Source organism: Trachinotus anak, unplaced genomic scaffold (genome assembly GCF_046630095.1).
Source record: "Trachinotus anak isolate AG129_WGS33_773 ecotype Australia unplaced genomic scaffold, CSIRO_AGI_Tana_v1 ptg000012l, whole genome shotgun sequence".
Classification (NCBI taxonomy): Eukaryota; Metazoa; Chordata; class Actinopteri; order Carangiformes; family Carangidae; genus Trachinotus; species Trachinotus anak.
Window position 1 is genome coordinate 7,574,469 of NW_027273863.1, and position 27,910 is coordinate 7,602,378.

The window sequence follows — 27,910 nt, forward strand, 5'->3', positions numbered from 1 at the left end:
TTGTGCAGTTTCTAGTCTGTCCAGGGTTGATTGTCCCAGGGTGATTTATGTATTGTACTGTATGTGCTGGGGGGTACTTTCTGAGATAAAACTCAGAACTTTCAAGATTAAATTTGTAAATTTACAAGGAAAAAACTCCTTAATTTATGAGAAACAAACTAAAATATTCTCTGAGATTATAAATTCATAAATTTGCAAGAAAAAAACTATTTTTTATCCACTGCAGGTGTAATATAAGTGGCCACATCTGTGGTGCGATGAGGTTACTCAAACCTTGTAAAGTGAAGCAATGTGGTTACTTATTTGTCCTGTATTGTCATCCGGTGCATCATGTGACCTGCAGTTTAGTTAAAACACAAAATCAGGGCTGTCATTGAATTCCTCCTGATGTTTTCTGGGTGCCCTTATTAGAGGGTGTTGGCACAGACACCAGTAAAACAAATGTGCAAGCTACTGTATAGAGAGGATGTTGGATGTTGACAGACTATAGAAAATAGCAGCATGCTGTACCACAACACCAGCAATGAGGTGTGTTTAGAAAACACTTCTGCAGGCAGCTGGGTCACGTCTTGGTTAAATTACATTTCAACTGAAAAGCGCACAAATCTCCTAAAACATCAGGTCAGGGTGACAAAAAATGTTACTAAAAACACTGTTACTGTCTTACCCCTTACATGCACTGTACACTACTGCACCTACAAAGCTGTGTGAGTGAGTGCCTGAACAGGAAACGTCAGTGATTGTATGTTTTTGTGGGTTGTGCTTCTTTCTGCATGTCCCAATGCTTGCCTGTGTGTGCACTTTATGCCACACAGGCGTTTTACTCCTCCAGATGACACTGAAGTTGAGACTAAGAACCTGCGTTCAATATGTGTCAGCTGTGTTGTCCCTCTGCGGGAAAAGATAGTCACCGTGCTGTCACACTGACATCTGCAGTAGGAATTTCCTGTCTACAGGCAAAGCCATCTATTCTAATCACAACATGTCACATGCAAGAGGATGAATAATGGTGTATGAAGCAAGAGGGAAGCGGATTGTTCGCCGTGTCACTTGAAATATCTGACTGGTACACTTTCCTGTAGCCTTTTAGCTCATCATATTTGATGTTGAAAAGAGGATCTGAACGGGAGGATGTCTTACTTTACAAGCCTGTAATGGTTACACACTTGGCAGGTATAAAGTGTGCACTTAGTGAGGTACATGATGTACTTTTTGAGTAGAGTTAAAAAAAAAAAAAAAGAAGTTATTTTGCGATGCCAAATGGAGAGAGAAGGTCATTTCCACACGAGAGAGGCAGACGGACACTGAGCCAAATATGACGGCCAGGTCATCTCACAGAGACACGCATGGTGCAGGCTGCAGCTCCACTTATTATTCTTGTTCAAGGAGGAAATAGTCAAAGGACAAGTTTTTCAGTTTAAAAGAATATTTCAGTTTCCAGAGTCCTGGGTGAGGGAAGATCAGATTTAGTGGATTTTCGGGAGAGAGAAACCCTGTGCTCAGGTTGTGGCTGCATTGTGAGCTTTGTATGACAGTCCCTTGTCTAGATCAAGTCAGGTCCCCTGTGGGTTTCAGGCAGGAGTCATTATAGTCCTGTCAGAGATGATGGAAAGGTCTGGTGGATGGAAGGAAATGCTGCAGAGTCCGAACACCCACCCTATCCATTTTTTAGTATTGTTAGTTTTCAAGGAGAGTAGTTCACAACCCACTGTTGGCATATTCTGCAGCCCATATATATTGAATTATACAGGAGGAAGATGAAAAAGAGAAATTAAATGTTTTGAATGCTTTGCAGCCAGAAATTAAACCATGGCTCTTGCTTCATTCAGCTGCCTCTGAATGGCAAACAGTTATCTTCATTTTAAAAGTATTTTCATTTCCTGAGTTGGAGCGGAGGGGACACCAGAAGATTAATTTACTGAAGCTGACATTTATATTGTTCTAATTTGCCAGGCAAGTTCAGTCAATGACAGAAGACTAGCAAGAAGGAAATGTTGACTCGGTTGGACTGCTTGCCCACTGTCATTTCCACTGCCCTGTAGAGTCAGTGGTAAGATATTGTTTATTCAGACCTGGTGTGAGGAGACTCTGGGTCACCAGGACAGCTACATTTATTGGAAAATATGGTTTCTGCAGCTGATATAATAAGAAGTCTACAGAAACTGACACAAAAGCTTACTTCCATATCCTACCCTGAGTCCTCTTCAGCCCTTTCACACTCATTTATAGTTTCACTCAGAAACATAATTAAAGCTTTAGTCTATAAACTCCACCATTATACTTTGTACATCCTATTAGCAGTGTTGGAGAAGCTACTTTAAAAGTACTGGTGTGCAAATAACCAATAACTTCACACTGGAAGATGTGGCAAAGCTACTCCAGGGAGTAGCTTTGCCACTTCTTTACAGCTTCTTAGAAAAAATAGTTTAAACTACTTTGTAAAGAAAACTGCAATTGACAATGTACATGTGATACAAAATTTTAGCAAAATATAATGTAAAAAAGCAATTTGCCCGCAAAGAAAAAACAACAAAATAAGACAAATTGAGTGTCTGAATTGAGTGTATTGCAAACAGCGCCTTCTTATTTACATAAACCAAAAAAACCAATAGGTTTTGTTTTAACAGTAATTGCTTACGCACAGCCATGGTGATTGGAGATTTCTGTCTATGATAACGTTGTCACTGTGTGACCACTGAGCAACATCCACCTGGCTTTTGCAAGTGTGCTACACAAAGGTCAGGTGTTAAAAAATTTTTTTTTTCCTTTTATGGCCCAAATTTTTTTTTTTTACACTTAAACCAAAATTTCTCAGCACTTTAACTGTAACAGCCATTTCAACCTCTCTCAGTTTAGTATTTTGACTGCTTTCAACTACAGCTTCAGCCTCAGCTTTGAATGTTCCAAAATTTCAGCATCAAGCATTCTTTCAGAACAAAGAAAAATTCAATGCAAAGTTCAATTTTAATGTTTAGGAACAAACTCCTATATCACGCCAAAACAACTTGCAAATATGCTGTTAATGGATCCATTTTCTTCAGGTTTCAGCACCAGATAGTCCTTTTTTGGAAGCAGAAACGGAAAACAACAGCACTTTATTTCAAAGCATGCATGAAAAACTCAAATTACGCTCTTGGATGTAATGAGCAGTGTGGAACTTCAGGCCCAGTGTGCATTTCTCTCTTCCTGTGCTCATCATCTCTGAAGCCCCACTGATGGGATCAGCTGCTTTTGGCTTTATGTTTTCTGTTTGTCTCCCAGTCCGTCCTATTCTCATAATGTGATATCTCAGAAACGTCTTATGGGAATTTCTTCAATTTTGGCACAAACATTAACTTGGACTCAAGGATGAACTGTTTCGATTTTAGTGGCTAAAGGTCAAGGTCACACTGACTTTACATTCTTTGGATCGGTTCAGTGAGGGTTGATCTAATGTAATGTTTTGCATTAGTCCAGTCCCAGCACACTCTCATTGTGCACCCTGCATGACAAGCACACAGCCTGGGTCCGTGAAGAGACAGAGAAGGACTATAAAAACATTTTTTGATGGTAGGGTTAAGAAGAGGAGGTGGACCAATGCAGTGCTCGCAACTCTACAATGAAGCGATGATGCAAAACACTATGATAGAGATCTTTTATTAAGGTACAGGCCCCTAACCAGTGAAATAGTCTGAAGTCTGCCCAGATGGCTTTGACATTGCAGTTGTATTATATTTGTATAATACTAGTATTATATAGTATAGTATATAGTATAGTATAGTATTATACTATAATAAAATTACATTATTGTTTTGAATGATCATCTGAGTCTGTCTTGCAAACATTGAAGACATGATAATCAGTGGATATGCTGACTGGCAGGGCACTAACTTCCAGACTTTCAGCCCCTTTCCCACTGCATGGTACTGGCTCAACTCCACTTGACTCTGCTCACCTTTGTTTTGGTTTTTCATTAGGCCAAAGTTGAGGGTAGTATCTGGCACCTTTTTTGGCATCACCTCCTTCAAGGTTCAAAGCGAGTGAGGTGATACCAAAAGGTGGCGTGGTCGGAGAGAAACATCACTACTGCAACATCATTGTGGGAGACAGGACGTCGTGAACAGCCAAGCGACTGTAACCGCTCACTGTAGCCTGTTACCTTTCTCTTAGTTATTGTGCTGTTCTTATAGTTTGGCAACCCACCAAACCACATCATGGTCAATTGAGGAGGAGCAGGCGTTTCTGTGTTTGGCATCCCTTTGATATCCTCCATTGTTTGTGTGTGTGGTGTCACAGTGTCATGATGACTTTGTGCTTTATTTCTATAGTACCAAGGCAGCTTTGAGGGGTGACTGTCTGCAGGGGAAAAAGAAGGACCTGGTAACAAAAGCAAGCAGAGTGGAGTCAAATGGAAAAAACACTATCAGTGAAAGTTGAGTGTTTTGGTGGATTTGGAGGAGGATCAGGGCAGACCATCAGTCTGTGTTTGACACAAGGCCAGCTGGCACGTGGAGGTCCCCAGTGTGATGGATAAGTCACTTCCAGCATGTTGCAAACACACATAAAATTGGTGTGCAGGTGGATGGTGGAGACAGGCTGACAGCCATGTTGACAGAGTGCTCGCACAAAGCTGAATTAAATCAACACACAACTCTGACTGTGTGTCCAATTTCTGAACCTGCTCTGACAGGAAGTGTAGAGTCATTACATACTAAACTTCACACATCTACCTACTCTCTGTATTTCTGCCTCGTTAATAGCTGTCAACTATTTCAGTTACAACTATCCACGTCCAGATGCTCCTTGTTTCCTCTCTTTCTCACCTTTTCTTAATCTTTTCTTAATCCATTTCTACGTTAACCACTGTTCAAATGTTGCTGTTTTCATTCCCTAATATCTATAATTATATCATGACAGAAGCAAAACAATAATAACACCCAAGGAAAATAAGCTTAAGTTCGTAAATTTGATATATCAGGAACGCCCAGAGGGAAGTGTAGTTACACACATAACAGCAAAACAATCTCGTTGGTGAATTGGAGAATTATACCACAATCACACCAGATGACCCCACCTCCACAGTCCCCCACCCACACCAACACAAACACACAACCATGTTAGCGCACTCTAAGTGTTCATAATGAATCCACATCATCAGTTATCAGTTGGAGAGACTGGATTCCAGTGATGGAGTGGGAGGCTGCCAGGCTGGCTGCTGAAAATCACCTCAGCCCTGGGAGGCTGGGGGCACTCAGTATACCTCCTGCGCCTTCCCCAGCTGCTGCCTGCACTCCCCTCTGCCCGCAGGAGCACCAGACACTGGCTGTTAGACTGTGAGATTGGTGGTGGCGGTGGTGATGTCACAGAAAGCAGGTGGTATGAGCGAGACACGGGGTTGAGAGCAGTCAGAGGAACATGGAGGGGCAGTGCAGAGAGTGAGATACAGCGGAAAGAGGGTGTCTGAGAGGTGAAAGTGCACAGAGGACAGAGTGGGATCAGAGCAGCAGTAACGAGAGAGGAGAGGTGGGCAAGTGAAATTGAGGCATGTAGGGAGGATGTGTGTGATTTCTGTTGGAGACTCCTATGAGTCCAGTTGTTAATGGCAAGTTAACTCCAGTTTACTCGAGTTTGCTCCGCGATGGATTCAGAAAGTGAGACTTCCAGCTCGGCCAGCGTTCGCCTGGCAAGAGAGAAAAGTGTGGCGGCTGCAGCCATGTTTGCCTTGACATCTACACAAATATGTGCTCAACCTTAAGAGAGAGAGCTGTCGTGTAAGTGCACTTTTCTAGGCAAGCCACCACAAATAACAGTCTCTGACTGTCGCCTGCAAACACGCTCGCCCTTAGAAAACCCTTCAGAAAATGGAGAGCTAAGACAAACTATTGGAAGTAATTAGTATTTGCCACACTGGAAGAGGTTTTTTTATTTGTGAGAATGCACTGCCGACACTCTTGAAACTCCTGGAAGAGGTGAGCTGGAACAACTTTGCAACACTACACCAGCTCAACCAGGAAAGAAAGATTAGAAGTTATTTTCTGAGAGCATCTACTGTAATTTCTGCCTGCACACCCCCTTCTATCTATTACAGAAACACTTTCCCATTTTCTAGTCTGTAAGTCAGCTGCATCAAACTATGAAATGCTGAGAGCCAAAAACTTATCTTGTCACTGTTGAATGTGACTAAAATGATGTGGCGAGGAACAAAATAACAGATACAGTGTATGATAGTTGTAGGCAACTCTCTTAAAGTTCAGTTAATGAGGGCGAAACGTCTGAACTACTAATGCCACAGCACTCTACTCCCCGTGATTCCTCATGACTGACAGTTTCTTCATCTGATCATTTATTTAACACGAGCGCATCATGTGTCACTATCAAAACATCCCCAGCTTCTGACTGAAAGCCAGGACTTTACTAGACCTACGGTACAGGACTGTAAATGTAATAAAAGTGGTTCATTTTGTTTCAGGCGTCACTGTAATCGCTGAGAAAGTTCAGTTACAACCTCGCTGGTGTTCATTTGGAAAATTCCTCTGTATGATCCTTTTATTTCCCCCGCTGGCAGGGCTTTAGCAGCTGAAACTCCATATCATATGGCTAAGTTGAATCTGAGCACCATAACCCAAACGCATCAGAAAGCTACATCCTCACTGGTCTGATTGCACTTTTCACCCTCCCATCAACCCAGACAAAGAGTCCCACAGTACACACACACACACACACACACACACTCACACACAAACACATCTGCCCAGAAGGGGAAAAGACACAGGCGCAGCACTTTCGACTGGCTTGCTTTGCCTCAGCATTCCAGCTCCTGAGTCGGCCCGGGGGTTCTGCCAGTGCAGTTGTTGGCTGTTAAACATGATTGATCGCAAGATTTGTGTCTGCTCCATTTGTCCTGTACTCCACCAGCGTCTTGCAGCCTGCTAAACACTACGCCAGGCTGTTGCCCATCAAAGGGTCTCTCTCAGCAAGAATCCTCAACGCTCCGTTGAGTCGCTTTACAAACATTCACTGTCCCCCACCACCTCCTCCTCCTCCTCCTCTCTCATCTTTCCTCCACCTGCTCCATCTGTCCCCCCTTCGTCGTTACAATGAGATGTCTGCAAGGTCGTGCAAAAAAAAAAAGGGGCTTTGATTGTAACTTTTATTGAATGAAGGAGAGTCAAGTAAATCTTGCAAGGGCTGCAGGGGAATAAGCATCACCGGCTGCTTTCTACAGACAAACAACTTGTAAAGGAGGGAATCAGGAATCAAATTGATGGTGAGGCTCTGTCGGGCTGCTGGGGGAGTTCCGGGGCAAATGGAGTGAATGGAAGGTTGGTGCGAGCCCATGTGTGTGTGCGCTGGAGATGAAATGCCGGGACATTCATTTTCATTTGGAATAACAGCACTCAGAGGACCTAAGTGAGAGGGGAGGACTGTACAAGTGGTGTGGAATTGACTTGTTGAACTGTGGAGCTATGGGGCCTTTCTTAACTGTTAAATTGCTTTTGGTCTGGAGATCCTGCCTCTCGTCCTGCCTCCTGTGAGCTCTAAAGGGATTCAATCAGGGGACCAATGTTCTCTCCAGAGTCAGAAGTCTTTATAGTATTCACCAAACGCCAAGAACAAAATGAGTCATGTCTACCAGCTGTGAGCGAGGTGTCAAAGATAAGTTCATAGCAGTCCTTCAGCATGGCTGCTTTTGGCAAACACAAGGTAACATCTTTGACATCAAGACTGCCTCATGTCTGGTTCCTAAAATATTCTGCATGAACCTCTACCCCCATTAAATTGAAGAAAAGAACTCCACAAGAAAACAAATTGAATATAAGGTGGAAATCTACTGGGAAATTGTCACTTTACTGAACTAAATTGAGCCCTTGAAGGCTTATATTTGTGTGACAGTCTTTGTTGAAAGAGAGAGCGTTTTATTCCAACTCATTTGATGTGTTTGTCCTGAGTTAGAGTTGATTGGCGGCTGGCTCAGTCAAGCCCAGCGACACAAGAAGTGACACAGACATATAAACTAACTAACAAAGTCATGCATTTGGTCATGGACACACTCACCCACACAGAGTTTCACTGTTTACCTGAAGAAACTACAGAAATTGCTGAACAGTTGGTGCCTTTTATTGGGCTGAGCCCACTTCTGTGGAGCTAAAATATGGGAATTTATGATACATCAGTAGCATGAAATGTGTAAATGAGAAAACGCACACCAGTGAGGAATTAATGAGGGAGGATTTCTGTCCAAGTCCAGGCTTTTTCTGACACCGCAGAGGCGTCTCGCTATAATTTGTTACATCTGTACTCACACACGAACTGCCAAAGACACACAATATGGGGAAGTTTGGCAGCATCAAGCAAACACAGCAGACATTATGAGACCTAGTGAGTTTTTGAGATGGAGCTTTCAAGTAGTCCAGTTGAATGGCCACACCCCATAGCACCCAATTAAAACAGTGTCATGGTAGCAAGACCAAAGTAGCAGAGGGGCACTTCTAGTGTCAGGATTTTACTTGAATGCAAAATGTACACCAACACAGCAGGGTGTTACACGGGCAATTTAGCATTACATTGTCATTACATTGAGGGACAGCAAACAAAGAAAAAAAAAGGGGCACAATCAAACAGCAGCGGTGGAGATAACCTGATTTTTAATGCCTGTGGGTCGAGCCCCAAAAGTCACTGGATACCTACAGTTCCCATAATACAACTCCAATCTCTATTTTCTCTAACCTTAGAAAGCTCATTTCCGAAAACTTCTTGTGACAAGTAAATTGACCTTCATTGGTAAAACTGGCACAGTGCCCCTTTACTCAGAGAGCCCCTAGACTCAGAGAGCCGACAGTGTGCAGCCACATTAGGCTGATGTGCTTGTGTTTCTGTGTTTCCAGGTGAGCAAAAGCAGCATAAAAGATGTGTAAAAGTAGTGACACGGATGTATGAGTGTGAACAATGAGTAATGCAAATACGAGATTTATATCGGAGTTTGCAAGGTAAACTGAAGAACATCTCATGTGTAAAAGTGCTTCACCTGGCTAATGAGGAAATCGGTAATGGAGACACCTGTAGTCTACTGAAATATAAGTTGTGTGAGTGTGTTTTGAGAGCTGTGTGAAGCGGACATTTATGCATTGTGCAAGTTACAAAGCGACATTCAGTAGACTCAGAGAGCCTGCAGTGTGCAGCCACGTTGTGCTGATGTGCTTATGTTTTGTGTATTTCCAGGAGTAAAGGAATTATGCACGCCTGGAAGTCCCTTTTTGTGTCCAAGTGTGCAACACTCGGACACACGCCCATGTATTATTGTGCTGTAAAATGTTACACCCTCACACGTGCTCACACACGTGTATACAAGTGTGTACACACATAGTTACGGAGTGAGACTGTTTGTTATGTCTTCGTGTTTCATCAGTTAGCAGCAGGGGGCTAACAGCTCATCGCTCAGTGTGTCCTGGAACTGTCTAAAACACACACACAAACACACACACACACACCTAACCAGGAGGATTCCCCTCCGTGAGGCTTTAAACACCTTCAGTATGAATTTATTGATTGTCCCAGTATGGCTCCAGTTTAATACATCAGGGGGACATTACATTCCAACAGTAAATTAATTATCTACATGAATTTTTAATTTGATATAATGTAAGGCAAAGCAATTAGCCAAGCTGCAACAATACAGATGTAAAGATTTATATTTTCTCCAACTTCAGTCTTATAAACGATAGTCAGAGTTGGTAGTTTCCAATGGTGTCTTTTAATTTCATGCCCTCTTTACTGCAATTTACTGTATTAATGAGTATTTTGCCAACCTCTGCTCTTGTACCACCTGCTTACCATCAGCCCTCTTATCACTCTTTGCAAGTTGTACCACTTGTGCAGCTTGCAAAGAGGGAAGAAAATGCAGTAAACCTTGATACAGTTGAATCAGGCCCTGTTGTTATGTGTCAAGAATGAATGACCTCTGATTGGTTGAAAGGTGACCTGGCTGTGTCAGTGAAGGTGAAATAGAATATCTATTCATACACAGTTTTGCATCTGTTTCTGTTGTCAGAGAATGGAACAAGGATGAAATAGTGACTGAATCCTGGCCCGTTAAGACCACATGTTAACCAGCAGTGACTTCCAAGCTGCTGCTCTGCTGCTAACACCCTGATTTTAAAACCATGATGTTATTTGACAAAAACACACAAGTTAAAAAAGGCCGTGCTACAATTTCAGCTATATTTACATGCAAAATGATTACTTAGAGTTAAAAGCTACAGAATATCTTTCTTATCTTGTTTCTAACACAGTGCACAGACTCCAAACTGCTGCTCCAACACTCAGCCACTCACTGAACACAGTCCACACACAGAGAGGTGTGGCTCTCGTTCACGGGGTACCACTGGCGACTCTTGTTATTGGTGTTTCTTGTTGGGTGCATTTTTGAAAAAAAGTTGCTAAAAGGATCTGAAAAGTTGGTAATCTAGTGACAAAGGTGCTAAATTGGCAACAGTGCTTGTTCGTGTCAATTCACTTTCGAAAGAGTAAAGAACAAATGGTGTAACTTCATAACTCAATCACACAGAGTCAGGCTGACCAACGTTATAACTTCATCACTCGCTCAGTCATGGACCTTTGTGTTTGTCCAGCCCAAAACAATCAAATAACCTGGCTGCCAACTACAATTTAACTGAACTACAAATTTACACTATACTTATTGAAGGGATTCACAATAAGTTGCTAAGTTAGTAAGTCAAATTTATTTATATAGCACCTTTCCAGATAGGAAGTAGCAAAGTGCTTCTCAGTCCACAGTGTCCTCAGACTGAGAGGTGACACTTAAAAGCCACAGCTTCCTGTAGTTGTGAGTCTGGAGTGAGTAACAATCAACAAATTGTACTCAGAGGACCCTAGACAACAACTCACGATACATATCTGCAGGAAATCTCTCATGTAGGCAGGTTCCAAACAATGCAGAGGACTAAAAATAAACACAAGAAATGAATTGGTTTCTGAAATTGATGTCTCTCTCAGGCTTTTCATACCCTCTTCTAAAACATAACCCACTGTGGTGGGAACAATGCACAGTCACCCCTGAATTCAGTTCTATGTTTCTTTCTCTTGCTCACATGAAAATGTACAAAGTGTGAAAAATAAACAGACTGATTACAGATCACCTTCTGGCTCCTTCACTGAGACATAAAGTTTGAGGAGCCAGGAAGAGACGATGCAGGTCACTGTGCAGTGATCCCACCCTGAGGCTGAAGGCATCGTTTTTAGAGCCTCTCTTCAGCTGCGTGTAGGACCTTTCTCCTGCCCTGCATTCAGATGTAACATTTTGTTAACCAGGTGGATGTGACCCAGATCTCACAGGACAGGCTTAAAAGAAGATGAAGAGATTCTTAGAGAAATAGATAGTTACAAATAGCAGCCTAAAATGTCACACAGAGGAAGGAGAAACTACAGAAGCAGAAGCAATTTATTGAGCTTCCAATTATAAACAAAACAAAATTCCAAAAGAAAGATACTGTATATGGTTGGAGTAGGAATCTCCAGCAGAAGTCCACTTTTCCATGAGCATATAACAGTTATTAGGAAGGACCAGAGAACAAGTGAACACATGAAAATAGGTCAGATAGAACCCAATCAATGTGATAATATATCTGTGGCTGCTGCTCCATTTCCAATGCAGAATTCTCAAGAGATATGTTAGATTTATATCCCTAGGAGAAAGGCAGGCGGGGCGGAGCCAGGGCAAGCACACGCCGTCATAACAGCAGGCAGCCGTCGTTAATAAACCTGTGGCCTGTAAAATATGGCAAAGAAAGACTGCTGTAATTACAGGGAATGCATCACTGTTCGTCACTGCTTTGCTGAATGAATGAGCGTCAGTGTATGTGTCATAGCTGACAATGAAATGCTGCTACATCCTACAGGCACATGGCTGTTGAGGCTGGCAGTGCCAGAAGTGAAGCTGCCTCATTCAATTTCTCCAATTAGGCCATTGCTTAGTGGGTCAGGACAGAGGGAGAGCCCAGGATGTGAGCAAAGAGCCAAACTACGGCCGCCACACAGACACAGCAGCCACAAATACCCGCTAAAGAAAAGAGATTCATGAGTAACTCTGAATTTTGTTATATGGTAACCATCACCTGAGGGTGTTTATTATCTACACTGAATTATTTCCTGGAGTTGACCAAATTAAGCTGTAGGTTGTTGTCTATAAATGTGCTCTGCATGCCAGTGTCAGCACCATTAAGATTCAGCCAAAGACGGCTCCTTAAAGACACACAACACTCCATCGTAAAGAGTTCCCAGAGAGAGTAACTTTCATGTTTTGCTTTAATCACATCACATCACACCATTTTTGGACATTTTTGGACTTCACCTTCGGTCAGAGTCCAGATCTTGTGACTGGATACTCTGTGATGGGTACACAAGGCTCAATAGGCTCCATCGAGGCTCCCATCTCAATGCTCCTTCCAAATGCAGAGGTCTTCTGCCCACACAACCAGTGAATCCCAACTCTAACTCTATTGAATTATAACCTGAACATTGCAGTAAAGAGCACAGCTAGCTGTGGTAATGCTGGAGGAGCAGGAATGACACAGAGTGGTTCTCTTCAAACAGCCAATTTGGATATAAGAAGTGTATTTACCAGGTTGTGCATAGAAATATGAAAATGATATGATAACCAGTCACTGGTAATTACACCTGAAGTCACGGAGCAATAAAAAAGCCACTGTAGATAAAATTGTCTCAGTAGACTACACTTGGAATTACAGTATATTGCTAAAGTGTGACTTGATTTCTATTAATCCTACCATGTGTGAAGATGTGCACCCAGTGGTTGGTAAGACAGATAAGGAAATATCATCAAGCTTAAATACTTGAATATGCCAACACTGATGGCTGGCGTAAAACAGGACACCAATTGTTCAGCACCAAAGGTGAATGACGGTGGTTTCCTGCATTGTCTCTGAGTGTTGACTCTATGTCTTATACTGTAGGTCTTGCAAAATCATCCAAAAACTAAGACTGTGCTGACACTGCAGCACTGCAGAGCTTTTTTTGAGGGAACTGAAATTCTTTAGAGCTCTCTTAAGTTCCAGCCAAATTTCATATTGATTTTGTCACAACCATCTGTGTGGCATCGAAAACAAAAGAACTGCAATTAGTTCTGCATGATGCAACAGGAGAGTTACTATGTTTCCCAGTGGTTTCCTACTTTGTGGGGACTTTGATGCCTGCACTTTGTTTTCCTGTTTGGGAAGCCAACATGAAAGCCTGTAAGTGAAAAACTGGGGTTGATATTTTCAGATCCATCTGTCCCAGTTTGCCTTGGAGGCAAATGAGATGGGAATTACTGGAAGCACACTGGCTGTAAATGGTATTTAGATGATGGCCATCAAAACTTTTTCTCCTAACAGAGTCCATGGGTCAAGTGTCAATAATTAATATAGTAATGACAAATAATTTAATCATTTTTGCCCATGTGGAGGATATAGTTTGAGTTACAGGGTCAGTAATACTCATAGAAAGCCTTTTTTTACAATTAAGATGATATGGACAGCTGATATTTGTGGGTCAGTAAAGTAACTTTCTCTGTTTGAACTTTAACCATGTGGGCAAGTTAGTGATCAAAATTACACTATATCCCATTTCATGTAAGTGTTGTAAATGTGTGGTGCTGTGACTCACATATTGTCTCTACAGTCAACATAAAATGTGTGTTAAATTATGTCCATTTAAACACTGACAATGCAAATTATGACTGATAACCTTGCACACTTAAGGTTTCAGTAGAGGTTTAGTCAAAATTAATGAGGACGACTCACGTCGGAGTTGAGATAAAGGCGGCTCTTGACATACTGTTTCTGCACATTACCATCACCCACCTCAAACGACCCCGTTTCAACAGCTATCACTCTGGCAGCCATTAAAAAAATATTAGCTCTTTTAAATGTATCATAATCGGCTTTAAAAACTGGAGTAAAATAAATGGCTGGAAGGCTGCCATCACATGAGCACATCTCAGTAACAAATTAAACTAATGGCACATCCTCCTGTCCGCTTTAAAGGGGGGGTTTCATAGCATCCGTGCTTTTAAAAGCTTGCACACAAAAAGGCAATGTAGATGCAGAGAGAGCTTGAGCACCGGTCAGTGTACGGCCATTAAAGAGAAAGACACGTCAAATTTATCAGTGACAATGGCAACACAACTGTGCAAGAATTAAAGTGTCAAATACTGTGTTTAAAAACATGCTCTTATGTAGATTTCTGGACAGTTTCCTTTTCATGTCACTCACTTTTTTGTGGTTGTAATACAAGACAAGCACAGATATGAGATTAACTTGATAGACTGAAGGTGAAACTGAGAGGAACAGTTCGACATTTTGGGAAATAAGCTAATTATGCCGACTCTCTCTCTCTCTCTCTCTCTCTCTCTCTCTCTCTCTCTCTCTCTCTCTCTCTCTCTCTCTCTCTCTCTCTCTCTCTCTCTCTCTTCAGATGAGCAGATCAATTGCATTCTCATGTGTGCCAGCTAAATGTGGAGCTACAACCAGGAGATGCTTAGTGTAGCTTAGTGCAGAGACTTTTAACAGAGGGAAAACCTGTCTGCCTCTGCCCAAAGGCAACAAAATTTACCTTTGAAGCTCCCTCATTAACATGTTATGCATGTTTGTTTAATCTGCACAAAAACTGAAGTGTGAAAATGACGGCCTTACCAGCTGCTGGTGAGAAAATCAGTTTTACTGTACAGACATGACAGTGGCATCTGTCTTCCCATCTACTGTAACTCTCATCTAGAAAGCATAAGCGCATTTTCCAAAATGTTGAACTATTCCTGCAAAACAAAAAAAAAAAAAAAAGGGAGCAGTTGTCTGCGTGTGTGCATGTGTGTGTATTTTCTTTCAACCCTCTAACAAGGTTGTGCACATGTTGTACAGATATTACCATAGCTGGTGATTCAAAACTTCAAGTAAATGACATAATTTCTGAGTTCACCTCTAGTTTAGACCTCATAAATGTTTTAGTAATTGCCTTGTTGATGAAATTTAAAGTCTAGATTGCAGGTTGTCCTGTCTAAGTTCAACACCATGTCCATTTAGCTTGGTATTATATCTGCACACAAACCCATAAACACTGAGCTGTAACCTTCCATACTGAATAGTAACTGGGTTTCAGGTTCTAGATGACACAAAATATAATGCTACAAGGCTCATGTCTATCCCATTCCTGTGAACATGATTAATCGGGAATGCCTAAAGGGAATTATAATACATTTGGCACAAACATTGATATATATAGATATAAGGATGAACTGATTAGAATTTTATGGTCAAATGTAAAGGTCACTGTGATCTCACAAAACATTTTTTTGGCCATAATTCAAGAATTTATGCTATAATTATGACACATTTTAACACAAATGTCTAACGGGATCAGATGATAGGGTCACTCCTCCCTCCCACCAGATTCAATCTTTCTCTCAGTTTTTCCTAATGGATTTTGGAGGTCACCTGACCATAATTTAGAGGAACTGCTCCTCAGTGTGGTTATCAATTAAAGTATCAGCAGGGTGTAGTTGATGGCGTCTCCCAGCTCGGTTTTAAGTGCAAGCTGCATGTTTTCTCCATATGTCCACTGATTAGTAATAAGGGGTTAGCAGATGTCAGGGAACCCAAAGATGAAGTAAAAGCGCTGCTTTGTGTCTGCAGTGCCTGTGCCTGCATCCCAGCATTTGAAGACTGCACTGCTATGTTCACCCTTCATGAGAATGTTATTATTATACTAAAGTGTTTTGTATTTTGTGGTTTAGTATTTATGTTCTGCTTCTTATTTTAAAAATGCAATGTCTAGCTTTTCGATTGTGCACACATTGACCTATAATAAGTCACCAAAAAAAAAAAATTAAGTAAAATAAAAAAACTAGTTTAAAAGGATTTCTGAATGTTGGTTTGTATATTATCTACACTGATCTGCCATTTACCACATTACCTGCTAAACATCACCATGTTAGCTGTGTCATTGTGAGCATGTTGATATGCAAGTCTGAGCTAAAACAAGCCAGTAGTATAGTTGTAGTTTATAGCCTGGATACACCAGAAAGTAAAACAGCAAAATGTTGTTGCAAATTAAATTCAATCCAGTGGAATATGTGTGATTAAAGTATTTGCTTAATGAGGTGAAATTTATCCACTTGACCGAAACCCTGCTGTATTGACAGTGCTGACCTTTGAGGGGACGAAGACCTGAGAGTTCAACTTAGAAGAACATAGAGGAAGCTATATGGTAATAGCTAGCAATATTTAACCTTCATTGTCAGAGTGAAAACAGTTCCACAAAAGAGCAATGGTTCTCAGAAATTAATGGGACAGGAGTCGATGGTACAAATACATCTTTAGAATAAACTGTGGGGGACTGTCTCTGGAAAACGGGGACGTCTGGTCACCCTGTTGTCACCTGACTGTTAGCTCCTTAGCTTGTTGGCTTGTAGTTTTTAATGCCACAGTCATACCACAAAGTGACATTCTTTGTCAAAATAGTGTGGAAATTAAAGCCTGGGGACGAACTGCTTGCAAAGCTAGCTGGTGAACTACTGTAGCCAGGGAGCTAACCATGAGCTAGTGAGCCAGCTTGGCTGGGGTAGCATTACTGTCATATTAGCTACTGAAGCTTCTCTGTACTTTTTCACCACAGTTGTGTTTACATCCTCCTTGTAGTTTGTTCAATTAAAAATTATTCAAGTGGAAAAATAAAGCTCTCCAAGCTAATGACATTGTTATTAGCTTAAACTTAGCTTAGCTTGGTCGCTAACTTGACAATAACTCAACACGGCTCATTCAAAGACACTTTTGCACCATCAACTCTAGTCTAATAACAATTTGAAAACCATTGCTCAGTTTTTTCCAGATTTCATTTGAATGAACTGAAATTGCTGCAAAATGAGTATAAAGTATTCTTAAAAAGCCATATTTAGCTTTTTCTTTTTATCCTTAGTGCAAGATGCATTATATATCAATTGAAACAATTGTCCAAAAAGTGTAAGGTGGAAAATCTTCTTTGTGAATCTTCTCTTCTTTGACCATTATATCTGCTCTAACTCTTAGTAGATTTTGTCAAACTTTGTGACAAGGATATCATGTCTAATCATCAGAATTGGTTCTTTTAACATCCAGTCTATCACTCCTCTGCTTTTCATCATCCATAAAAACTACCCATAAAACTGCTCTATCTCTCTGGTAATGTTGAGAGGACAAAATGCTTCATGTGATGTTCAAGTATTCCTGACAGCAGGTTACAGAGCCACTGTGTGAAGAGGACAGTGGACAGGGTATAAATGACCTGTTTCATTCCAACATAAAATATTCTCCAAAAAAATCACAATTTTTGGTTTGTTTTCTTTGCTCCAAATCCTACAAATGTTAACACTAATAGACTTTTCTTGTAGAAGCAAAGTCACAATTTCTATCAGGTGGGAACACATAGACAAAAAGAGCTTTTGAGCATATGCTCATTATTCAAAAAGGCATCCAACCTCACTTTGTTTTGCTTGTTTTGTATGCACAAGTAACTACTTACTATCATATGTCAACATCTGTCTCATTGTTATACAAAAACAGCCCATATCGGGTTGTTTTCTGGGGAGGTGATGAGGGGTGGAGATGGGATGGAGGTGATAATGGCAACCGAGACAACCAAGGAGAAGAAGACAGATGATGATGGCACAGTGAAAGGGAAACAATATGCAACGAGGGCACACGGAAAGCAGGTAGATGAGGGAAGAGAGCTTTGAAAAGAGTGAAAGAGCAAGTGAGAAAGCAGGGATTGAAGCGGTCACTGCAGAGAATGAAATGAGCCGTTGTACTAGGTGTGTGTGTGTGTGTGTGTGTGTGTGCAGATTCAGAGAAGTAAACCACTGACAGGGACAATCAAAGTGTGAATGTATGGAGATGAGTGAGAATGAAGAACGCACACACAAGATAAACATACTAGTCCAGGCAAATGTCAGAGGAGTGAAACAGAGTTGGAGGTGGATGCTCAAAGGGCAAAGAAATACAGAGATGAAAAAGACCAGTAAAAAAAAAAAAAAAAAAAAAAAATATCAAGGACCCAGCAACACAATGAGCAAGGACACTGGCAGCCGACACACAAAGAGATAAATAGAACTTCATCATGGAGCCAATCTGGTGGAGAACTAATTTGTGTATTCAGTGTGCAGCCTAGTCTGCAGCGCAGCAGCCGTGCACTCCAGCATCTTGTCATTCCCCCACTGCTCATATCAAGCAGAAGTGCTGGCAAAAAGGGTTTGCCAAAAAGTGTTTTCACGGCTGTGTCTCCTCGTTATTGCATCTCTGTTTTTGTCATGTGTGTGTATGTGTGTGTGTGGTGAGTTTTTAGTTACTCCTGTTTTTGTGGTGTATAACATTAGGGGCTCTAATGTGAGTATTTTTAAGATAATCTACAGAAACACACACAGATGAACTATTTATGACTATTTATTGAATATTTCAATCTGCTGAAATCAAAACATACATTGATTATTATTTCAACAAATCACTGAAATAGTTTTCTGCAGTGTTTGCATTGAACTTGTTTTTGTTTGTTGTTGTGTTCACTGAAGCTGAAATGTGGGCGAACGACGGACACAGGATTCTTTTTAGGTAGAAGCTGCTCAGGTTGAGGCTCAGTGTTTGTGCTTTGGTCATCTATATAGCCAGCCTTCCTTTCAGTGAACATGGACTAACATTAGCTGGATGGGGCGGATGCACGTGACAGAGCACGAGGTAGTATTTCATGAACACAACGCGTTGGGTAAAGTATAAACCAAATTAACTGACATGAACAAGATTAGGTCGGTGACAGGTTTTAAATGTTGGTTTTGATACCTTTTTTTACTATACTATACTATACCTGGAATCAGAGAATGTTTTTCATTTTCACCTAAAAAGTATAAAAATATGTGAACAATACCACTTGTATCACAGCCACTCGTCCACAAAAACACACTGTTTAAAGCCAGTATAGAAAAGCACTTGAGGAATCACTCAACCCTCCAGACATGAACCCTCCAGGTTTTGCTTTGCTGCCTGTGTTCGGGCTGCAGTCGAAGTTCCTATTTCTCCTGTGAAATAGGAACAGCATATATGAATCGGAAAAACCTTTCCAGTACCTTTGAGGATGCCAGCAAAGTAGGTGGAGGTACAAGTGTAATTTCATAATCTAAACTTCACCACTTAATTTGCATTGAGATTCCCCTCTAGTGCTCTTGTGAAACATGATAGCAGGTCACAGTATTACCAAATGGGTAAAGGCAAGGGGGGAAAAAAATTAGCTTGTGGCCAATGAAATTACCACACGACCAGTCTAAGGTCACCACATCTGATGTGGGCCAGCACGAAATTAGCACCCCAGCAGTCACCCTCCTCCTCACCCCCCCCTCTCCTTTTCTCCCTTTCATCTCTCCACCTCCTTCACTTCCTCTTGCCACCTCCATCTCCCTCCTCTTCTCCATCTCTACCTCGGCGCCACGTAGCTTACAGGATATTGGAAAAATGCTGTAGCACTTGAGAGAATTGCTAGATATCCACAGGGACATATGAGTCACATAATGAATTCAGACCAAGGGTAAAGATGTTGAGACAAGGGAGGGAACCGCTGGTTATCTAACCAAAGACTCCTTCATCTGTCTGTATGTGTGCATGTACATATTTTATCCTTTTTTTTTTTGTTTTCATCCAATCCATTTCAAGTGTCTTGGATCCATGTCACTCCGAAGCATTAATCCATGAAATGCTGCTTTCTGTTGTTTTAATGACGTCTGCGTCTGAAGGAAAGATCTACTGGGTGATGGGTGTTTGGATCAGGAAATCTAATGGACTGCATTGGGTTGAATCATGAATCATCAGAGCCAAGACTCATCACTTCATCCGTGTGCCCACTGTCCTCCGGGAACAAAGCAATGAATAAGCAGTTACCCAAATCCAAATAATATGTGTCCAATTTGATGATTCATATCTTGGTTCCATTTGAAATATCAAAGCAGACAACAAATTATGTTAAATTATGTAAGTCAAGAGTAATCACTCTGCGAAACGACATGTTATATCTCTTTTTTTTGTTGAGCTTTACATAAAGGAACCTATTCTCATACGAGCGCACAGCTCATAATGAGCCTTTGCTGTGAAAATCTGCAGCTATTTCCCTGCTATTTTGGTGTCCCCGTGATGTTGTCGCCTCGTCCCGGCTCCTCAGTTATTTTGGTGATTTGTGATGCGTCAAAGCGGGAAGAGAGACACATTTGGTAGTACACTGCATTTGTAAAAGGTGTTAAAGGATGACACCGATTTGCATCATCTGCCACCCACCTGCCCAGACCAGTTCAACAAGCCCATAGTGCAAAGTACAGGACATATATGCATTTACTGCAGTTTGTCTAACATCAAATGATGATGTTGTACCTGAATAGGCCTCTACAGAATCATACCAGCGATGAACAGTCAAGATTAAGTGATCTACTCTTCCACCAATCAGAAAGCTTTGAGGAATGATTCGTGTACAGGATGTGTAGATGTGACTTTACACTTTAATGTGCAGCACAGCAGCTTAGGTGGAGACAAGAGTGTGTACATTTCCAGATTTATATCTCAGCATTATATCAAAGTGAAACTGGCAGACTTTGTATACATAAAAATGTCTGAAGTAGTTTGGCTCAAGTCAAAAACTGCACAAAACAAAACTATAGATTCTGCTCCTGCCCTGGTCCTGGTGCAGAAAGCTCCAATTTTAAAGGGATGGTGAGAAAAAACATGTCATTTCTTCCTCACAGTCCCGCCCCAGGCCATTACCAACTACTCCACAACTTGCTGTCCCTTACACAGTACCAGAATACAAAATAAAAGTCTGTCACCATGCACTGCAGTTGATGCTGAGTTGCAGACTATTAGAAAACAAAAACATCCAAGGTTTAACCAATGTTACATATTCTGAACCAGTAACAGGAAACAACACAGCTGTTATTTAATTGTTAATTAAACAGACAACATGTAGCACCAGCTACCTCCACAATCCCATGTTTGTTGTGTTTGTGACTGGGATGAAAATAATATTCAGTGTCTTGGGTTTGTCATTACATTTGGTGCAGTTTAAGTGCCAGCAGAGTCCACACCTGACTCAAGGTACATCCTTAAAATCAACCTGCGCAGCTCTAATATTGACAAAAGCCAAAATAACAACTTACAATATTTAAATAAATCAGTACAGAGCTGTGGACTTTTTTAAACATAATTTTAACACTAATAAATATTTATTGCATTTGATTCTGCAACTTCAATATCAGTGCAGGGACATGAGGATTTACAAGTCGATGTTTTGGTGTGTTCTTGTTGTTTCTGGGTGATGTAGCTTCAGTGTGATCCTGAGGTGTTTGGAGTAATGGTAGTTTAGGGTCAAGGAGCCCAGCAGCCTCTGTAAGAGGGAAACAATGGCTATACTCAGGGCAAAAGATAATGTTGCATATACACAGAAATAGAGTATGTGAGCTTGCTTTCATTGATTTGCATGCATAACAATCGTGTAACTTGCTGGTTCTGGTTAATTCATATTCTCATTTCTATTCTGTGTGCACAAAATAACGTGCGCAGCCACATTTGTATATTGTGCTTAATTTAGTTTTTGTTCTAATCTAATAAAAGACATAATTTGGTTGGTCTGGCCACTGGCTCATACAGTTTGAGTGAATATTTTGTCATATTGCATTATAGCACAGACTGATACTGAGTAACTCGGACACAGTTTATCTGTGTCTGAACCAAATAGCATGACACACTCATGCAAGCACATGATTTGCTGTTACAACACAGAGTTATTCTTGAATATGGTTTAGACGGAGACTATCAGTACAGCAGGTTTCATTTGCTTCTAATCAGGAGCCCAAAGCCAATAACAGTAATCAAAAGCAGGCCTTTAAAGCATGCTCCTGTTTTAAAATGTTGTCTGACTGAAGAGCCTGCGAAGGGACAAACTCACTTTTCTCACAGCGTCTGTCCTCTGCGCTGATCGAGACCTCAATTTGCCATCACAGAGGAGGAGCAATAAAAAGAGATGACAACGCTGACAGACACTTACAAGCCTGCACAAGCAGGAAGAGACGCACTGTGTCTGCCTGTCTTCTCTTTTACTGTGTATGTGTTTCTTTTCTTCTCCCAGCCAGCACTTGGTGGACAGGATGAACCATAATTTAAGTGAAGATGGAGCAGATTCTCACATCATGGAGACAGTTACCTCTGATAGTTTGGTTTCACAATGAGATGGGAGTGAGTTCAATGCACAGAACCTTGGACCAAACCCCAACTAGTTTCCCCCGATCGTCACGTTATTAGATAGGGGAGTTCCACTCTTTTAACTTTTAGTAGACAAGTTGCTGGCCTACTCTTATCTATCCCAGCTGGAGTTATCCATGATTGTGACCCGACTTTACTTCTGAACAATAACCTTTACTTTACATGGCACTGTCAGTGGGAGAACAATCCTGAGCAGCTCAGCAAGCCATTAGAACAAAAAAGATAAAGAATGCACATGTAATCCTGCACAAAGGATGAGAGAGAGGGACAAAGAAGCTGCAGCTGACATTTAATAGATACACGAGAGAAGGAGAAGTAGAAAAAGGCTGACAAAGACAAAGAGAGAAAGGACTAAACATTGTTACTTTCCCTCGCCTCCTTCTTCATCTGTACAACATTTTCTGATGTGGAAGGACAAATAGAAAAAACAAACAGATAAAGTGTGAAAAGGGGGAAAAAGAGAAAAAACAAAGTAAAAGAAACTGATGCAAAACCACAAACAGAGAGGAAAGAAACCCTAGCATGGCAACTCATGAAAGAAAACAAGACAACATTGTTGTGATTAGGTTAAGTGTTACTCGTCTTTGCTCACAGTTGTGTCAGTGTCACACCAGGCTGCTGAGCAATACGTCAGGGAGGACAGAGCCCAGCCATGCTCCTGCAAACCCACACACACAAATACAACTCACTGTTTGTCTGAGACAACATGATGCTCACAGAATCTGAGTGAGTTGTAATCCTGGAAAAATTGCTCTGGGACCTGTTTTTGCAAACTGCATGGCTGTGTGTGTGTGTGTGTGTGTGTGTGTGTGTGTGTGTGTGAACACTGCCTTCCACACTGTCTGCCTTAATATTCTTTCAGTCAGTGTGGGTCAGTGTGTGCAGTGTGTGGGATCCACTTTCTCTTCTCTACCACTGTCCAACTCACCTTTCTACTACACCTTTTCTTCGCTTATGCATCTTTACTGGTGGGGGGGATTTCTGAGTTCAGTAATGTTACCCAGGGTTGGGGAAAACACTGGAACATATTCTCAGAGGCCTCTTTTTTAGTTTCACTTGTACTATCTGTTGCAATTCTTCTGCCATAAAATGTACCTTTACAAAGTTTCAAGTGATCAGTTTTTGTGAAATGTGTATATTCAGTTCTTTTCTATTTATTATACATGATTCAAACGTCTCCCATGTTTGCACATTTCTGCCTGAAGGACACCAGGTTAGGCTTCCTCTGGAGGTCTCCTAAACATTAGCACAGATGGGAGTCATTTCCTAGGAGTAACATAATGCCAGACTGATGAACAAGCATTTTGCTGCTCTTGAAAGTTTCAACCCTCTTACATCTCTGACCACGTCCAGAATCAGTGATGGATGTGGTCAGAAATGTGCTCTGTTGCACCTGCAACCACACCCAGCAGTAAAGTCACGGGGTCCTGGAAGGACACTTGTCCATCACTGCAGCAAGGTCAGATGTTAAACCACTGGAGGTCAGCAAAAGCATGATTTTCAGGGGGTGTTTAAGTTTCTCTTTAAGAAGGTTGATAAATGGCCTTTACCTCTGGCCCTGAAAGGACCAGAAATCACTTTGAAAATGTGTGGCCAGTTAAAACTTGTTTCCTACCCTGAGATGCCTCATAAATACAGGCTCTGGCTCAGCTCACTCTCAATTTGAAACCGGTACATTTAACACATCAGTCCACTCTAATAAGGAATGTGTAAACTAAATGGTGTGTGTGGTGTGGTCCATCAAAATGCAGCTCCACTGCCCACAACCCGGGGACTGACTTTATGGCCCTGCAGTGACAGCAGAGATGGTAATTTAAGTGTGATACAGCCACAGTTTATGGTTCATGACCGTCATTAGTTCAGCTCTTTCAAAGGAAGATTGTAAAAAAAATAAAAATAAAAATAATAATACAAACATATAATTAGGTCCAAAATTGGCTGCGGAAGTGTTCATAAAGCTGCTGCAGGTTTTGGTTCACTGGTTTGAACTGAAAAGATGATACTGTAATTGCCAGACAACAGCGGAATAACAGTGGACGAGGCATTGGAAGCTTTTAGAGGATACATTCAGTTAGTCCACAGCAAAAGAGTTTCCATGCACATTCAGCTCTTGACATTATATTAAGTGTGTGAGCTGTAACTCCCTACAAATATGACGCACTCTCACTGAGGAATTCAATCATCAGCACAGTGTTATTACATTACACAGAAATGTTACCACTAAATCAGCTGCACAGTATCTAAGTCTTCTATGTTATTACATCCTTAATTTACTGGATATACAACTGTGTTTTCCTTTTCACTTTCTTACAACATCTGCTGGAATCAAATGAAAATGTTTCATAACCCAGGACACAACTTCTACGGTGTCTCCTCTGATGTTTAAATTGCAGGAGTATTGACTTGTTTTTATTTTGGTTATTTAATTTAAAGCCGTATCCAGCAGCTTTGATATAATTCGGTTTTACTTCCACCTGAGATTTGATGGACTGAAGTTTATACGTAAAGTTCTCACACTTAGATTCCCAACATCTGCTGAATCAGCTGGTATTGAAGTAATGCTACCATCTTATGAGCTTGGTATATTATTAAAACCATTTATTAAACCTGCGTTAACAGTTTTTGGCCACTTGGGGCAGTGGAAACAAGTTGGAAATACACTAATACACTAATATATGGCAACCGTGTTAGTAAACAGCAGATCCTGCAGACATATAACAGAGTTCATATATATACACATTACATACTGTTTAGTTTCTGGCCACCCGATGAATGTCCAGTGTTTACTGTAGCTCTGTCTGTGTCTCCACCTGCTTCTGAGAGAAATCTGTCTCTTTAGCTGCTAAATGCTCCACTATGCTCAGAAGCTAGCCGTCATCAAGCCCACTCCACGCTGGGTGCGTGGCGGTCGCGGAACATCTTGGCTTTCATTTCGGTGCCCATGTTAACAGGTTAGCGCGGCTATCTATACTGAACAAAAATTTAAATCCAACACTTTTGTTTTTACTCCTAATTTTGTTTCTTGAGTTGCAATAAAAGATGTAAGACTTTTTTCTACACACACAGAGGGTTTATTGCTCTTAAAGTTTCTTTACAAATGTGTTTAAATCCGTGTTAGTGAGCACTTCTCCTTTGCCATGATAATCCATCCACCTGACAGCTGTGGTATAGTCAAGATGCTGATTACACAGCGTGATAATTGCACAGGTCTGTCTCAGGCTGGTCACAGTAACTGGCCGCTCTAAAATGGGCAGTTTCATGTGGATTTCACATGACTGGGGCTACAGACATGCAGTCATTCTGGGTGTGACCGCCATTTGCCTGTCCTATATGCAGCAACCTGCTCAACGGGTGACGTGTCTGGTGAGTGAGAGGCTGGTTGGATGGCCAGCGGCCACACTCTCAGAAACCACTTTGGAGACAGCTTATTGTTGTGAAATGACCATTCATTTGATGGGCAACAGCTCTGGTGGACATTCAGCAAACCTCAATACCTGCAACATCTGTGGAATTGTTCTGTGTGATAAAACTGCACATTTTTAGAGTGGTCTTTCATTGCGACCAGCCTGAGGCACACCTGTGCAGTAATCGTGCCGTGTAATCAGCATCTTTATTATGCCACACCTGTCGGGTGGATAGCTCATCTTGGCAAAGGAGTTAAACAACTTTTTGAGAAAAATGTGCGGTTCCCAGCAAAAATAGACAGGGAAAAGATCTGTTGATAGATACTCATATCGTATCACCAGTGTTACACAAAACTGACACATTTCACTATAGTTTCAATATCTAGGCTATATCTAAATATGACATAGAAAAAAATATGTATATTACATTTTGTAACCATTTTAGCAATTGAATGTGGACACACTGGAGGTCAAATGTGTCGTATTTAGTCATAGCAGAAACTCAATGTAGGCTATAATTATATAACGTCAATAATTTAACAGGTGAAGGGCAGCATTATACCAGTGCTCTCGCTCTCGCTCTCTCTCTCTCTCTCTCTCTCTCTCTCTCTCTTTCTGTGTGTGTTTACTCTTAATTATGGTAAATAAGGTTAATAAGGTTTATAATGAAAAGAAATCAAACATCAGATTATTTATGGCCACTATCCAAGACAAAGCTGGCAGTAGCTGTAGCAGCAGTGCTGCAGAGCCACAGCAGTTTAGGTTGGTGCTGAGCAGGCAGTGTACTGTAGGTTTTTACAGCTGTTTCAGTTGCCTGCTACTGCTGGAAACAATGTTCATGAGCACAATGAGTGTGAACCAAAACTGTGGCATTGTGGGCTGTAAAACCAAAACAATAAGCTGAAACACACTAAAATGCTCAGGGCTCTGTAGAGTTGGGTGATACCAATACTGATTTCAAACATTAAGTAGTAGTTGTCACATTTTACCCCAATAAACAACAAATGTTGAGACATTTAAGGTTGTGTTAATGGCATAAACAATGTGTGTTTACATTGTGTGCACTGGTTCTGGACTGAAGGTTCTTTATTTGAAAAATCATCCATCTTTATTCATAAATTCTCCTTTTAAAGCTGGAGTACACTACTTTTCCGTATAAATGGACATTCAAGCTGTCAGCAACAGGTAAATCTCTCTGTATTTTCATGGTGTTTTAAATCTGGTGTCTGGTGTCACCGGTAGTGAGGTGTTTTTTGTCAACTAGTGATGATTGGTTTGCCAAAAGATGAAAAGGGGAGTAGGCTACAGCAACTAGAGGTACAGTTGAGCCCATGGTGGATAAACATAAGAAGTATCAAAAGTTTCTGAAAAGTTTCAGAAAAAAAATTAAAAAAAATTAAGAGGAAGCATCAATGTCTAATAAATCAAGTGATGAACAGTGAGGACAAACACAGATTACCATTAGTATGACTTTTCCTTGTTGGAAAGGCCAGTGTTTTTGTAATTAGTCTCACTGCCAAAAGGGGGAGACAAAAGCTCCCCACTGCAGGTTTAATAAACCTACACCCTGTCAGAATACTAACACTCATTATTCTGTCTTCTTAACTATCAAGGTGGTTGAACAATGTGGTTTTAGTTTTGAAATTCCCAAAGACCCAAGGTGCATCCTTAACACAGCAGCCAGTGTTGTGGGTGGACCACGACTTCCTTGTGCAAATGTGACGGTCCTCTGTATTCCGACATTGACCCACCTGTCTGATGGCGCACAGCAGCTTCCCATAGCAGAACACGATCACCAGGAACGGCACGAAGAGGCAGAACACAAACAGGCAGATGATGTAGGAGATGTTATTTGCTGTCTTGGCCGTCCAGTCGACAGAGCAGGTGGTCCCGGGACCTTCGGGGCCGTAGTGGCTCCAACCTAAGAGCGGAGGCAAGGTCCAGACGAGGGAGTAGACCCAGGTCAGGGCGATGCCCAGGGAGATCTTACGGTAGTTGGAGGGGTCCGCCTCAGTGGGGGCCATCATGGTGCTGTAGCGCTCATAGGAGAGGACAGCCAGGGAGATGAGGGACACGATGCCTACAGCAGGAAAGACAGGGCGCACACATACGTAGGTAAGCACTACATACCCAGCAGGAGTTAAATACAGCAGATGTTACAAGATGTAACTCTGCAGACATCATGTGCAGGTTTACACATTG

The 27,910-nt window shown here is 41.4% G+C and overlaps 1 protein-coding gene and 1 long non-coding RNA gene across 4 annotated transcripts in view; one reads left to right on the forward strand and one right to left on the reverse strand.

Moving 5' to 3' along the window:
- The window catches only part of LOC139628630 (uncharacterized), a 175,479-nt gene that overhangs the window by 86,170 nt on the left and 61,399 nt on the right, over window positions 1–27,910 (forward strand). The window lies entirely within an intron of this gene.
- Window positions 1–27,910, reverse strand: part of LOC139628629 (vertebrate ancient opsin-like) — a 70,428-nt gene that overhangs the window by 31,644 nt on the left and 10,874 nt on the right. For both annotated transcript variants that reach the window (XR_011692830.1, XM_071490483.1), the window contains exon 2: window positions 27,460–27,788. Coding sequence is in view for 1 of the 2 variants with exons in the window: in XM_071490483.1 (XP_071346584.1) it covers window positions 27,460–27,788 (329 nt within the window). In the remaining variant the exon portion in view is untranslated. The remainder of the gene's footprint in view (window positions 1–27,459; window positions 27,789–27,910) is intronic.